Source organism: Micropterus dolomieu, linkage group LG02, assembly GCF_021292245.1.
Source record: "Micropterus dolomieu isolate WLL.071019.BEF.003 ecotype Adirondacks linkage group LG02, ASM2129224v1, whole genome shotgun sequence".
In the NCBI taxonomy this organism is placed as follows: domain Eukaryota; kingdom Metazoa; phylum Chordata; class Actinopteri; order Centrarchiformes; family Centrarchidae; genus Micropterus; species Micropterus dolomieu.
In genome coordinates, this window is record NC_060151.1 from 21,624,376 (window position 1) to 21,641,005 (window position 16,630).

The following is a 16,630-nucleotide window of genomic DNA, read 5'->3' on the forward strand; positions in this document are numbered from 1 at the left end:
TGTTAGTACATTTAAGTACTGTCAATCAATTATGGAATGCCTGCTGGTTCCAGTCGTGTGTTTTGAATTTTGGTATTGGGGTGATTTGGATCACGGATTGTACCTTTACAGATAATGTTCAGACTCAACACAATAATACATGGATGGAAGGGTTGTAATTAGAGCTGTTGCACACAGCTCTCTTATGCTCTCTCATTGGCTCTCTCTCTCTTCTCCTGATTCACTCATTTATCGGGCTCTAGTACTTTGCATTGCCTCTCTCTCGCTCTCTTTGTATCTGAGACACGCTCTGTGGAGAGAAGAAGCCTCAGAGGTGTGTGACAACCTCCAGCACAACCAGGTGCATCACTTAAGTGATGCCACCCCTTTACAGCTATTTTGTACTACTACAGAAAAGACCCTGAACTACTATTGCACAATATAATTTTTTTTTTCAAGGAAAGAAAAGTATAGGGGCGCACTTTGCTTTTACGCATGGAAGTTGGAATCAACCTAATTTAATTTACGCATGGCTGTGTCTTGTCTCTTCGGGAGATGCGTCCGGGCTTATGAGTGCTTGTCAGGACGTGAAGAACGGGACAAAAAGTGAGCAACGATGCGGGGCACTGAGCTGCTGCTCGGTTACTTTCTGGTGAAAGTTATGGTGTGTGACGCGGAGGGCGAGCCGGGTGAGACCGTCGACGACTTCATGCTAGTGACCGGGTTTAACGACTCAAAGGAGGGGGAGAGCACCGTCACGGAGAGCCCGCACATGGAGGACAAGTGCCTTGGCTACTACGACGTGATGGGCCAGTGGGATCCGCCGTTCGTGTGCAGGACCGGCAGCTACCTGTACTGCTGTGGCACCTGTGGCTTCAGGTTCTGCTGCGCGTTTAAAAGCTCCCGGCTGGACCAGACCACCTGTAAGAACTATGACACCCCGCCGTGGATGATGACAGGAAGACCCCCGCCGAAAGTGGATGTGGCGCAGGACACAGCGAAGGATAAAACCAACCTCATTGTGTATGTCATATGCGGGGTCGTGGCCATAATGGCACTGATAGGAATTTTCACAAAGCTAGGTTTGGAAAAGACGCACCGTCCGCACCGAGAAAACATGTCAAGGTAGGTCATACTTTTACCAATGTTCATTGTGAGTTATCTGTCCTATCATCCCGCTGATGATCTGACCTGTCAGAACATCTATCTGTTGTGTTACTGAGCTGTTTAAAAAAACAATAAAAATGTGTAGGCTATGAGTTTAGTTGCGCTCAGAAAAGTTCAGTTTAACATCAATTTCCTCTAGAAACTAGGCATAGCCTCCTGTCTGCACAACAGTAACTTGCACATCAGCGTTACAAACGTGATATGTTTGATGTTCATTACATTGTAAAGCCCTTTCATTTGGAAGGGACTTTATTTGTCAGACTATTGCCAGTGATGTTACACATTTCTGCCTGCAAGGTAAAACAGATTTTTTTTTGTCCCAATATAATATAATAAGAGAAGATGGTTAACAGAAAAAATGGTTACATTTTAATTTGGGCTAGGCAAGAAATTTGCCTATCTATTTTCATCATGTTACAACTGGAAAGCACAGAGTCAGCTTTAATGTTGCACTATTTTGGTAAAAACATATTTTCACTATACACATATCAAATTCTGTAATGAAAGATGTACAACTACAATCTGTTAAAAATTTATGTCTTTTTAAAATATATGTCCATAACTTTAAACCTAACCCTGTGCCCAAGAATTCCTATTGCGACATGCTTGTATGACCATCAAACACTTGCAGATAGTTAGTGCGCACACACTCACTCAAATTCATCTATGTACACAAAGAGGCTTATTACTCTCTTGCTGCCAGAGGAGACTGATTTTGGGCTGAACAATGTCTGCACTGAGGAGACATCTTGTTGTCATTCTGTGAAAGAGTTTTAGCCTGTAGCAGTCCAGGCTAGTTCGCATCCTTATAAATCCTTACAGATAGGCTAGGAAGACACAAAATTATGAGATGTCACTCAAATTTGACCTGACACCTGTGACAAAAGTTAATTACATGATACCTGGTCGGTGTTGAACTTATTCCACAAAGCTACAGAATATATTACTCAATGTTGTCTAAAAATGAAGAAAAAAAAGACTGGACAGTTCAATCACTGTGGATACACAACAGCGGATATTTTCTACCTGCAGAGTTTTCCATATATTTTGGAAGGTAACATAAGATAATTTAAACAATTTATCTCACTCTGTTGCCATGCTGTATACAAATAAATGTCAGCACTTCAGAAAAACACAAGTTGCTGCTTCTCTGTGACTTTAAAGAAAAACTTAACATTTGCTCACTTCCAGTGGTTCAAGTTCTGACCTTTCTGCAGTGCACTAGAAGTGATAGACACTCTGTATCATGACTTTTGGGTGAGTGTAGCTAACGTACAGTAGCTACACCCAATAGCGATACCGTCAGTTATCAATACACAGAAAAATGTACCAATTGTATGTGTATTGCTATACCTTTCTCTAGCTGTGACCTAACGTCCAGTACCTCTAAGCTTAAAATCCTTAAAATCCTAAAATCACCCAAGTAAAGAGCAGATCAGCAGCATGACCTGGCCTTACTGTATCTGCTCAGGCTAAGCTGCAGCCCAACTGACTTGATAAGCAGTTTCATCTGAATGCCATGGCCTACTCAGTCATCCAACCGCCATCGCTGTATATCGGGTTACAGTCTTACCACTAACCACTAATTAGCAACCCCTCTGGAATGAGAAAGGGATATGTCCCTTGACCCGTCTTACCAAAGAAAAGAACATTCTTTCAGTGTACAGGGTCATCTTTAAAAAGGGGCATTCACGAGGAGTACCACTTTGTCTTTGACTTTGGAGGGAGCTTTGTCAAGTCTGAGAAATGAACCCTGTTGACGTCATGGTGATGTCATAAGGGTTATGTTGAATTGGGGTTGAGACTGTTGAGATTGAAAGCCTGTGTTACGATCTTGAGATGTGGCGTGCGAAAAATTTGGGCATTTAGGAAGCAGAGACGGTCTAAAGAAAAATGCTATTGTGTTGCATTATGGGAAATGTAGGCTCAAGTGTTGTTTGAGTTTGACCCATCTGGAATGCTCTGCCCACAAACTTACAGTTTGCTGATTCTGTGAACGTTTTCAAAAGTCAGCTTAAGACACACCTGTTTAGACAGGCATTTGGGTAATGCACCAGGTCTCCATCTTATGTATTTATTTTGTTTATTCTATTACGTACTGTGTAATTATAATGTATTTTAAAGTTTTTTATATTTTTATTACAGGCATTGTATATTTTTTCTATTACATTTATTCATTTAGCGACTTACATTTGCTTTACATGTCAGAGGTTTCACGCCACTGGAGCAACTAGGGATTAAGTATGCTCAGGGTAGATGGGTCACAGTGAGGAATTGAACCCGGTCTCTTACACCAAAGGCGTGTGTCTTATCCATTGCGCCATCACCAACCTCATATTGTATTTTTAGCTCACCTCTTCACAAACTTGCCATTATAGCTTCTGTTTTTCCATTCTTGTATGTTTTTGTGACACACTTTGTGACTTGTGTCTGTGAAAAGCGCTATACAAATAAAGTTTACTTACTTATTTACATCCTAAGGACAAAAAGTCAGGATATCTCCTAGCCTGTGCTGCTTCAATTTTGACCAACAATATTAAACCGCTGGAATATCTTTTAAACCATGGGATGCTGCGTCCTGTTTCCTACCAAACACCAAAGTTGTTTTCAGTTTACCCTGTTGGTTTTCTTTCCCCAACCTTAACAAAGTAGATAACTTTTGTAAACCTCGAGGTGGCAGATAAAAAATGCTCCAATAATTTGTTTTGGAACGGTTATTTCAAAACGCACACACAAACGCTTTACTTTGTCATTTCGGAGGACTTATTAGGGAAAGGAGTGCACTGCTGGCCTGCACAGAATCTGTACTTGTTATTTACTGCAAGATTTCCTCTCTGAGATTGTTTTCCCATCTTTCCAGAGCTCTTGCGCATGTTATCCGCCATCCTGCCTCAGAACTTACGGACGGCATTGGACCAGCACTATGAGAACATACAAACCAGAGTCACAGTTAACAGTCTCCGTAAGTACTGTGAAATCACCTAGCTACACACCTACATACACATTCACATGAAGAGTTTGTTTATGTGCTGGGTTCCATGTTTCTATTTACTAATACTGCCGCCGTCTGGTTTTCACTTTCAGAATTGAATTTTATGACCACAACCAATTTTAATAGATACTCATAAAGACCGATATTAAGAGAAACATATGTTTATATATATATATAAATCTAAATTTGTGAGCCCTGCACATTTGCTGTGCAACTGGAAGAGGCAGTCATGTCCTCAGCACTCACTTAACTTATATACGTACACACTAATTACCACAGACAACCTAGAACTGTTTCTTAACCAATACCTATTGTATGCAATGGCCTCGCACATTATATCGCACTTGTCATTCTCTTATTCATCAACACCAACGCCAACACCCCCCCCCACACACACAGATGGAAAAGAGTTCTTATTACTGCTAACCTGCTTACTTGGTGCTGCCTTGTCAGCTCCAGTCAACAAAAGGTCTCTCAGCCTCCCTCCCTTACTCTCTCCGCAAGTGGGGTAATTACGGCAAATGGCTTCTCATACAAAAAAAAAGACACAGTCAAGCAGCATTGTTGTATTCTAACTGTCTGAATAACTGTCTTTTAAAATTAAGCTAAATTCTTTGGATCAACAGAAGATAAACTTTCCTGATGAGCATGTAATAAAAGATCCTCATTTCCTATACAGAAGAGCCAGGTTGTGACTTAATGCTTAAATTACAATATAAAATTACAGTCAATAAATTTAATAAATGACAATCCTTAATCTAGATGCTTCCCAAGACGTTTTATGAGAGGCAAATGCAAATAAATATCAGTGATTATCATGTACTGTGGAAGGCCGGAAGTTTGCATGTTCTCATCGCAACTGAAGAGGACATCAGGTGATTTCACTGATTAGTTTGGAAGGTTTGCTAATTAGTGAAAACACCTGGTGTAATCTGTGGTTGGAAGAAAAACCTGCCTGTTCTTGGCAAACATGGCAGATGATCTCAAATTACCTCATCACATATAACCAGGATTTGGCTGCACAAATATTTTCAACTCAAATGCACAAGTTTAGTACAAATCAAGAAAATTACAGATTAATAACACATTTTTCATCAACCCAAACTGCTGTGCCAAACATGTCCTTAAACAATAATCATCATAATTATAAAAATAAATCTTGATGAGTAGTCTCTTAAATAGTAGCAATCCAGGCAATGTACAGATTACTTGGTTGCGGAAGTGTTATGTAACAAACCACTCGGTTAATGACAGTACACACACACACACACACACACACAATGATGTTTCTACATGTGCTGTAACTTAAACCTAAATGTCTTTTAACAAGTCCAGAGTGTTTTATGTCACCTTGCAACTTTGTATTCATATTTCACTATCCCATTATATTTACTATAAATATTTCTGAAGTGAGAAATGCAAGTTAAACCTAAAAAATGGAAACGGGTCCTATTTTAAGAGGTAGATGTCTTTTTTTGGTGTAGCGGAGATTTTTTTTTTCAAAAAATCAGCTGAGGTGTCAGCACTGACATGATGATAATTAATCATTCTGAAATCATACCACTTTCTGCCCTACCTTGCCTCCTCACAGAATAATTATCAGTTCATTAAAAATCAGCCAACAACTTGAGAGGAATGACCTTCAGAAAAAAAAATACTGTATCCTTTCTTTTGTGAACAATGTATTGAGTATTATACAAACCTTTAGTATAACATATAATGTAGCATAATTCAATATAACAATTCTCTGATGAATGTACTTTCTAAGTGCACATTAGAATTTGTTTTTAATGATATTCTGCCTGTGTACCAGTTTGTACACAATTTTTTGAAAGCAGTATCTGTTGAAGTGAACACACATTACACAAATTGTAGCTGAATGCACTAAGGATTTAAATCCCATTTTCCTGCCATTTCCTGAATGATGAAATTAAATTAAATGATCAATGTGAAATAACATGACATCATTGTACTGTCAAACAAGTGCAGTCATCCCACCTATTTAAATGTACTTTTGTAAAAAAGTAAAAATTGAACTGCTTTGAAAAATGTGCAGTTATCTTCTGTCATCAGAACAAAACTCTACACTAATTATATATTTGTATTGATATATTTAGTCTGCAATAATCTGGAAAAAATGACAACAGAATGTTTCTTGTCCATAGAAGTGTAAAGGCAATCGTTGCATTGCAATAATACTGTTTACACACCATACTTTACTTACTTGCAAAGAGATTTCTAATGTAGAAGTTTGAGTAAATTTGCAAACATTAAACTTGCATTCAACATAGCCACATAGTGTAGTTTCTAGGGAAACCACAAGCCAGATAACTTTTGTATGATGGATATCTCTCTAGGGGCTGTGGAACTCATAGACAAGCACTTTCGCAGTATAAATGTTAAAAAGATTTATGTTTTATTCAAGCTGAATATTTGCGGTTTAATTCAAAAATGACTACACTGAAGGAAATAATGTTCTAGCTTTCTTTTTGCTTGGTGACTTTGGAGATGGAGACTTCTGGCATGTAAGGGAGGGATTCTGTTTAACAGAGCTGGCAACAGCACAAGAAAGATTATTGTTTTCTTGATAGCAATCCATGCAAGGTTACCAACGGTAAGGTGATTTTTTTTTGTCACATGGATCTGTCCTGCACTTGTCCTCTCCAGCTGTGCTTTCTAGTGGCAGGTGTGACCATACTCCAGCTATAACAGTCCCTGTATATTACGGATAGTGGTGCAAATCAGTGCTTGAAATGCTCGAGACGGTGCTCCCTTTTCCTCATCTGTTGCCTGTCAAAGATAAAAAAAATCTGTTAGGCTGGGCTATGAGCTCTCATTCTCCTCAAGACACCAGTAATACAGATTTTGTGAGCTGGGTTTCTTTGGATAGCAGTACTATCATGTTCATGTCCTGCTGGCCATGGGCGTACATGGGGCAATTGTGAAGTGTGGCCTCTTTTTACTCCAGGCAGTCAGCCAGAGAGAACAAAGTCTCCACTCACTGCCAACACTCCACTGGTGCATGACAGTCCATTTCCTCACTGCCAGATAGAAATGTATTTCAGCAGCATTACCTCTGACAGCAGCGGAGACATTGTTGAGTCTACCCAGGGTCCTATTTTCCACCTGCCATATACTGTACTCTGAACTGTATATTGAAGCCTCAAATCTTTAAAAGGAGATAATTACAAACTGACAATAGAGAAAACCTTTTGGATGTAGACGAGGTTTTTGTTTTTATCTTAACATTTTATGGAATGCGGTATCCTATATTAATTAATTATAAAAAAATGTGAGGCGATATTTCTTTACATTTTGAGTGGTGATCTCCAAACATCACGTTTAAATTCAAATAATGCCAGGGTCTATAGTAAAAAAAGCCAAAAAAACCCAAAAAGCTTTTTACACCATCCTGACAGTAAATTTCACAAGCATTCTGCACCTACTATAGTTATTATGACTGAACATTGTTTAGATTTTTTCTTTTTAGGAACTCAATAATGGAAGTCCGAAGTCATAGGCCAAGGCCAAGTGATGGCTATGACACAGTACTGAGAAATTGTGATGTATTGTATTATTTTAACATACATTTACCAGATAGGGGTTACACAGACGTTTCAAAAATGGTTCTGAATACTGTGGATTTTGTAGCTTTGATTCACAATAACATAGAGGTGCTGCAGTGGTGTGATGAATGTAGAGGTGCACAACATAAAATGTTCTTATTAGTCTATATGTTTCAGATTGAATCAGGTTACTGGGATCAATACAGCTCAAATACTTCACTTTGTTGAGCTAGAGTGTAAATCTTTTTGTCCATCTTAGACTATGAGTGTGTTCTGCCACAGAGCTACAGTATGTTAAGGGTAGATACAGGACAGGGTAAACTCACGCACACACACACACACACACACACACACACACACACACACATTATTTTAATGTACATAATTTAAAACAGCAGAAATTACTCTTTTAAACCAATGATCAACATAATAAAGAACTCTGTACTTTTATATTGCTTTATAATGATGACCCAAAATAAAGTTTTTAAGTGTTTTGTAATTCTGTTTTATACATCTTGGTTTTTTAAGACATAGTTAAACACAAAAGCTTGTCCACAATAGATTACCCATACCTTATTAATAACTAGGTTAATTTTAATGAAAAGATGTTTTATCAAACAATTTACACATGGCTCAACTACTAATATTTATAATATTTGATGTTAAAAGTTTCAGGAGTCTAACAGAAATGGCAAGATATTGACTAAGATAATAGAATATTTTCATCACTAACTTCAAAGTAGGGTGCCTGTAAATAAGAGCGCCCTTCTCCTTGCACCATTTATTTCAGGGCATACAGCTCCCGAAATACTCCCTTAAATTTTTTATGAGTTGCAGGGAGGCGTCTGTGTCTGGAGTGTTAACTTGCTTATTTCCCGCAACAACCATGGAGTCTTTAACCTTACAAGTCTCCAGAAGTGGCCTACTTTCTTCCAGCGGCTGACATAGAAGCTTTGACTCTGACAACAGTACAAGCACAAATGACACTCCGTCAACACAAAGTCAGATAAACATTAAAGAGGGAGATAAACAAGTACATACATCAGCACCTCAGTTTAAATTGACTTTGGCATCCTGAAAATAGCACCAGTTTGAAAGTTGCACAAGGCGTTAACAAAAGCCCTGTCCTCATTTATTAACTGCAGTAAAATCTACTCCCATTTTGGACTAGATATAGCAGAAAAAGAGACATCCAGACAGGCTCAAAAATAAATGTTTTTGACAATATTGGGCTTCAAAATAGTTTGGCCAAAGCATTCAGTGTATAACAATAATGACTCTACCTTTAAGGGATACCCTTGTGGAGTAAAGTGAAGTAAAATCAATGTATTCTATGGAAGCAGATACTCTAATTTGACTTTTAGCTTAAAGAAGATCAAATTGAATGAGAGCATTTGTGGATGGCCCACTTACAAAGAATTGTATGAAACTGAAACAGGTCAACAAGCCCAGAAAGGAACCTGACAAGGTAACACGGATAGATTTGATGCAGAGATTTCTTGTTACATATTTTCAGAATGTGGTTTTTTCTAAGTAAAGCAGCCACGGGCAGTCAGCTACGACATGGCATTTAATAAATACTAATATTAGATGGTCAGCTGCTATTACATTACACATAACTGTGTTCCAAAATCCAGAAACTACTATATTTTAAACACATTTGAGGGTTTATAAAGATAAATCCATCACACAGTTTAATTATAAGTTATCCATGAAAGTGCTGTGCTGTCTTTCTTAATGACTGCAGTTTTTAATAAGGCTGTCAATAAATCTGGATTATACCGGAGCTTGTTAAAAAGAAATCCTTATCATAAGGAGAACCCAGTGGTAGTGGCATCAATCATTTGCTACCTTAAGTGACCTCGATATCTGATCTTACTTATTACACTACCTCCTTGTTGAGGTGTGGTGAAGTGAAAGAATTATCAAAGCTGTCCTCTGCATCATTTCATGAGACAGCATTGATAATTTGAGACTTTCCAAATTAATTAGCACAGTAATAAAGTTTCTTGCTGACCAGCGGGGAATAAGAGCCTAATTAACCTATTTTCTGTATTAATGATCTGTTTTTATCAGACACATTCTAGACCAAGGACTAGTGAACCCCTCACATTTTAAAGTTTGTAAACTTTAACCATTAACAATGGCCAAGATGAGTTCATGAACAATTATTTTTATCTTCCCATCCAAGTTATTTGTGCTGGACTCACAGTGGATTAATACAGGCAACTCCTCTGAGCCAGGTTACCTTTAAAGGAAACCATTTACATCATAATAAATAAATAAATGACTGTTGATTCAGAATAACGGTCAATTTATTTTTGGTCAAGCTTAAAAAGGAGTAAGTAATTAAAGAATTCCCAAACTATCCGCATTAAGTATTGGTCCATAAATATATTGATATCTCTACTCGTATATGTAGAACACACAGCACATATTTTTCAAACTGCTGCCTGGGAGTTGGTATGTGCCATTAATCTCCTCCAATCCAAATGAAGAGAAGACACTCTGAACATCTGTTTGTTCTGTCATGCCAGTAGGCAGGGGGCCAGTCTTTTTGCTGTGCACCCTTTAATTTACCAGATGTCTACTGTAGGATTAGTATCGTTTTACAAAGAGCAATCATGACGCTCCAGCTGGGTCCCCAGAAAAGCCTTCTTAAGGGAAAGTGACACAAGTTAGAGAAACAATTATTGTATACACACATCCATCCATCACGCTGATTTATATTCTGGGAATTCAACATCATGCAACAGTCACGTAAAAGGAAAACAAGCCAGTTTAAATTAAATAAATAAACAATAAATATATCATTAAACTGTAAAACAATATTTTAAATATAAGATTAGAGACCATTTGTCAATTATGTATTTATTTTATCGGATCTTTTATTAGCTAATGCAAATGTTATATTCACATTGTAACATACTGCCTCAGTGACTTAAGGGAATTTGTCGCTGCAAACAGAAACAGTGTCTTAATATCTGCATTAACGCCTTGTGTTTTCTCTCTTTTAGATAGCAACCAGATGAACAACATGATTCAAGCAACAACTTTGATAACACAGCCTTACCCGACTGTAGAACAGATCACCAGCCCCTATGAGCAGCAGAAACCTGTCAAGGATCTCAACAAGTATGCCACGCTCAAGGCTGTGGGTAAGGAGTTGTTTACAATGAGCCATCATGATGAAAAAGCAGTTGCCATTCATCATTTGATCTGATTTGCACATTACATCCTCAATAAATAAAACTAGTATTATGAATCAGGATTTCCCTGCATCATATAAAGAGGAGTGTCGAGGTTTAATTGAGTGAACCGGAAACAACAGAATCTGTAATCTAAGTAATCAGGAGGACAGGTTTATAAGGTTATGAGGCAGAAAACGTTTTATGGGATCTCTGTTAAATTAAATGTGGTTAATTTTGTATTTCGTCTCAACAGATGATAAACACGTTATTAAAATGTTCTGCTAACTGCAGTTATTAGTGAGCTTCATCGCAATATCTCTCCCTTTAGTTTGGCAGTAAAATTATGTAAGACAACGTGGCTTTGAAGTTTTTCATTCTTTTATTTCTTATCTACTTCAGATACATCAAGAACCCTGTTTACACAACATGTGTTGTTAGATATGTACTTCAAAACTGTCCTTTTCTTTAAATAGGAAGCTCGCTGCTTTGAATCTTCATCAAATCTCTGGCTGTGTCAGTTAATCCATAGCGCATCAATGCCAACAGAGAGGGGCACTAAAAGTTTATTTATAGAGGCAAGTTTGTTGTTCTTCTCATGTGCTAATTTTGGATAGTCTCAAGCCAGTGCCTGGACAAACAGCATCTGAAACAGGAAATAATAGCAGATACCAAAATAGTACTACTCAGCAAGATGGTGCAGAATGATTTTGATAGTCTTAAAAAAAATTAAAAAAACTAACGTGTTTGTATTGTCTAAGTATGTAAATAAAAATACCTTCCTGCAAATCAAAAACTTACTGTGGTGCAAAATAATAAACTTACCCTTAGGGAAATAATGTGTTTTGAAATTATATTAAAATAATGATAATGATGATAACATGTATGTTACAGTGGAGTTGAGCACATATAGTCAGACACATATAATCATCACTGTTAATGAATGAGTCATCTGTTCATACATACCCAATCATTTTACCACATTATGTGCTATAACTTAAAACCTAAACTCCCTTTGTAATATTAAATCCTAAAGAATGTATTTTCAGTGGACATTTTTACATGACTAATAAAGTGTAAAACAAGAATCAAGAGATATTTGAAATTGCACCACCTTTCATATTGATTTCTGTTGCAAAAATAATAATTACAGAAGAATTTCAAAAGAACAAATAGTCATAAATTTACCTGACCTCTATTTTGGCCGTAATCTTTGCCTGCACTCTTAACTAAGTTGCAGAGAAAAAAGAAATCAGAGAAATAAGCAGAATCAAAATGTGGAGCACAGTCAAACAGGTCTTTTTATAGATCCTACCTGAAGCCATTAGCTGTGTTTAACAGACCTGGCCATGGAAGGGATGTCAGCTATCAGCATACGTGTAGTAGGCCCAATCACATAACACAGCTCACTCTCTGTGATTCACAGGAGCAGTTGATGCTTCTCCACTGCTAATCCAGTGGAGTGCCGTCAAACAACCTGATCATTAGGGAAAATAAAAATAGAGCAAATCTTAACTAATGACACTCAAGACAGGAAACAGTCAGGAGCAGTCAAAACACAAACTATACTATGCACGGTGACCCATGTGAGCCTCTGTATATATTGTATCTGTAATATACTGTATCTCACAAAAATGAGTACACCCCTCACATTTTTGCAATTATTTGATTATATCTTTAACACTGAAGAAATAACACTTTGCTACAATGTAAAGTAGTGAGTGTACAGCTTGTATAACAGTGTAAATATGCTGTCCCCTCAAAACAACAACACACAGCCTGTATGTGTTCATCTACCATCACTGATGTGGATTTTACTGAACTACAGTAGCTGTTGCTCATCACTACATCTATTTCCTGTATCATGAAAAGTGATCCAGAGCACAGACACAGCCTGCTGTTGATGAAGAGACCACATTAAAGACTAGAGACGTTTCATTAAAAAAGTATTAAATGTTCGCAGAAAATCACAAATGCTAACACCTCGTCCTAAAATACAGCGAGCAAGCTCTATGTCCACATATACTACAAGCGATGTTGGCCATGTTGACTGCTGACTGGAGGGGAAACGAAAACATCAAGGAATTTAGTGTTGATTTTGAATTCACTTCAAGTCTTTTAATTTGTACAAATTTAATTTTACATAGTGGCTGACAAGAAAGGATAATGTGAAAATATATATTTAAGCATGTTCTTAGTTCCTGTAATAGGTTGTGTGAATTTAGTAAACACTATTAGCATTCTACACTACGCTACTGTGCACCAAGGGCATAATTTCCACTGGGGATGGGGAGAACATGTCATGTCATCACATGTTAATTAGTGGTGCAACCAGTGCTTGGCATGCCTGCCCTGGTTTTCACCTCTCAGGCTACACACATGCTGCCCTAACTTGTTGGTGGAGGTTGATAGGGCTGAATCCAACCTTAAATTAATACCTGCAGACATTACCCAGGGTTGTTGAAGTTCTCCCCCGTCCTCTGCATGTTTTTCTGATAAAAAAAAATCATGTAATCAATATTGTTATTTAAAGTTTATATTCTCCTAAAAAGATGCATGTGTAAAACATCAATCAAAGACAAGTCAGGAAAGGGAGTTCCTTGTTTATAGCAAATAAAACATTATGTATTATTTCTGTCAAGGAATCTAAACATGATTTTAAGTAGAATTACTGCATTACAGCAGAGGTTAACATAGAATTTCTTTTTTGCTTAATGCCACTGATGATGGCAAAATATTTTAAAATAATAGCAGACTTCTAATTTCCTTTATTGTTTTAAAGTAATCAAGGGAATTTACACATTTATCTGGATGGTAAAGCCAACAATGTCTTAAACTGCAAATCGCAAATATTTTTTGTGTGACTTTATGGACATTTACGAAATTTGTGTTGGCTGATCAATGTAAGTTCTGCATACATTAAGCTCTTATTTTTACTGTCTGATGCCGGATGTTCTGAAGTTGGACTAGACTTTTTTATGCTTTAGCAACAAAATTTTACTTTAGGTCTATTTTTAGGATCCTGTCTAGTTCTCCACTCAGGATGCGATTCAACGGCTAATAAGGGGAAATGACAAAGAACTATCATATTGTTTATCTGTATTTGTTAGCAGAGAAAGCTAATCACAGCTTCTACAACAACCGGCGGCAAGTGATCGAGATGACCACCAAGGGCAGCCTTCCCATGGAAGCTGTGGATATGGAGCCTGAGCCGAGTAATCCTTATAGCCCACCCAGACAGCTGTCTGCAAAGCAGAATGAACACAAGTACAAAAGCCCCAAGAGCCACAGCTCCCAGACGCTGTCCTACAGCTCCAACACTGCTGCCAGCCCAGGGGTGCTAAGATCCTGGGAAAGCAAGGACACGCTGGGACACAGACAGAGCTATGGCCCAAAGAAACTCTGCATCATAGAGAAGGAGCTGCACACCACTCGCTACATGCCTCCACAACCATACTTTGTCACCAACAGCAAGACAGAAGTGACCGTATGAGGGGCTTTCTAAATATCAGTCTTAAATGGAGTCTGCATTAGTAAAGACAGTAGCTGCTGACCGTGGGTGGCTGTAAAATGTGCAGTTGTGCATTTAATGGGCAGCATTTAAGAGGCCCCATAAAGGTGAAATGTACTGTAACAGGACTCAGCCTCAGGAGGGCACAGTGATGAATATACTGTCATCAATATTTATATAATCCAACTGCTAAAACAAATAGTTACATTACTCATAACGGTGATGAAACATACACGACACAGTACTGTTATATTTATTTAGATATCAATGGACCTTAAAATTTAAGTATATTAATACTATTTCTATTACATCAATATTGTCTAAATGAAAAAAAATAACATCCTTGTTTATCTAATCAAGGTTGAGTAGCCTGTGGTTAATTGAGTATTGATTAACTTAACTCGACAATTTATAGACACGGTCTGGAAATGTTTGGCACTGCTACACCGCTGGGTGTAGGATCTAGTGCAGTGTCCAGGGATGATAAATTTGAAACACTTACCTGAATCATTTAACCAGTCCAAATTCTAGATATTTTGTTTATTAATTAATATATTTGAAATGAAAGATCTAGTAGTTCTCAGTACACAAGTTAATCAGTAAGAACACAGTTACAATTTGAGGATAAGTGACGTTTTGAGAGCTCACTGCACATTTTTAGACTTAAAACTAAAAATGAATTAGACCCTCTCAACTCTCATCTAAAATCCAAAACATCACTTACATTTTGATTGTCATTCAAAATGTCTAAAAAACAACTTAAAACATTAGTGATATGGGTGGGTCACACACACAATTTCAATAGACTTTGGAGACATAAATGTTGTCCAAAATTATGTTTTCAGGTTTGTTTCGAAAAAAGCTTTACATCCATTTTGGACAGATTCATTAGCTAATTTCACCATTCACCATTTCTAAAATAAAGAGGAATCAGTCGGCCAAAGTGTTACTGTTCACCTCAATGACTTAAAATACATTAAAAGGTTTGTTTTCGTTTTTGTTAATGTAGTGTCTCATTTTGAAGGAAACCATCCAAATGCATTCATACAAAGTCACTGCCAACAGACAACCTACTGATACATATATTTCTATGAGTACTAGGGGAAGTAGCTGCATTGTTGAACCAGTGTTGTATTGGTGTAATAGTGCCTCTCATCAGCACCAGCATGTGTGTGATTATCCTAGAATTTAATGTAGATGAAGCCCAAGTATTAGAATGGTGATTGGTTTTATTGTTAGTAATCCATTATGCCACCAACAAAAGTTTCAGTGTGAAATTTTGTCAGTGTGAAGATGGTGGCTCAGAGTTTGTATCATAAGTTAAAACTCTCATCTTTCAAATGTATATGATTTAATTCCAAATCTCACATTTATTGAATGTATCTGGTTGGACAGTCTAAAACCAGTGGTACGGTAGCAGTTGACATTTCCAGAATTGGAGGTTAATAGTCAATAAAGTTTTGTCGGGATGAATGAAAAAATGTTGCGTAAAGTTTGTTTTTTTTGTCTGTTACCACTCAAATAAATTGGTCAACTAAAGACATATAAAAGCTTTTGTTTGACTGACCCTAACAACTTACTACATGACAATATTTACCTGCTGCTGTGGTTGTACCATACCAAGAACTCTTAATAAAAGAACTACGGATGACGCTGGATTCATGCCACACTTGGCAAAATGTTTTAATAAACAAGGTTTTCTGGTGCAATTGATCATTTGTTACACTTATTTTCTAGCCAAGCAATATAAAAAGATCACGCCTGCCTGCAAGTCTTACTCATGCAGTTGACTATTTCAAGCAGCTGAGGACAAGGCTGCATTCATAGCTGATACACAAGTGGGAAGTGGGAAATGCTAGTATAAAAAAGGTGTATTTATGTTTTCTCAAGTCCCAATTGTAGCTGTTAATATTCTTACAAACTTCCAACCCAACTGTATGCACAATTTTCCTAAAAATCTATATCTAGTGCACCAAATTATTCTTTCACATAATTAATCAACTGTTTCAGCGTTTCAACGTTATATCTGCTAACGAAATCTGCTATTCACACTGTTCAAACTCAACTAATAATTCAGTTGGGATTTTTATTTACAAACAATACTGTATAGTTATTCCCAGTGAATGGTCTTGTTATGTGACTGCAAAGTGTTTGTTTTTAGTCCTCAAAGATACTGAAAGTGTTGTTACTAAGCTGCAGTACAGCGTATTTACACATGAAGATCTAC

General features: G+C 37.3%; 2 protein-coding genes across 24 annotated transcripts in view; one reads left to right on the forward strand and one right to left on the reverse strand.

The window, feature by feature from the left end:
* Positions 1-16,630, reverse strand: part of mrtfbb (myocardin related transcription factor Bb) — a 75,308-nt gene that overhangs the window by 39,245 nt on the left and 19,433 nt on the right. For 5 of the 23 annotated variants that reach the window (XM_046032990.1, XM_046032847.1, XM_046033036.1 and 2 more), the window contains exons 3-6: positions 13,331-13,384; positions 12,208-12,369; positions 6,748-6,928; positions 4,566-4,663 (exon numbers count right to left, since the gene is read on the reverse strand). The exons of 5 other annotated variants lie outside the window; for them this stretch is intronic. The gene's annotated coding sequence lies outside the window, so the exon portion shown is untranslated. Of the gene's footprint in view, positions 1-4,565; positions 4,664-6,747; positions 6,929-12,080; positions 12,122-12,207; positions 12,370-13,330; positions 13,385-16,630 lie in introns of all 23 variants that reach the window. 13 more of the 23 variants (XM_046032854.1, XM_046032879.1, XM_046032887.1 and 10 more) reach the window with 10 other exon arrangements.
* Positions 160-16,116, forward strand: shisa9b (shisa family member 9b). The gene is given in 5 exon segments (XM_046033108.1): positions 160-1,104; positions 4,007-4,060; positions 4,062-4,108; positions 10,722-10,862; positions 14,003-16,116. Coding segments are annotated over 5 exon segments (1,134 nt in total). The 5' UTR covers positions 160-595; the 3' UTR covers positions 14,386-16,116.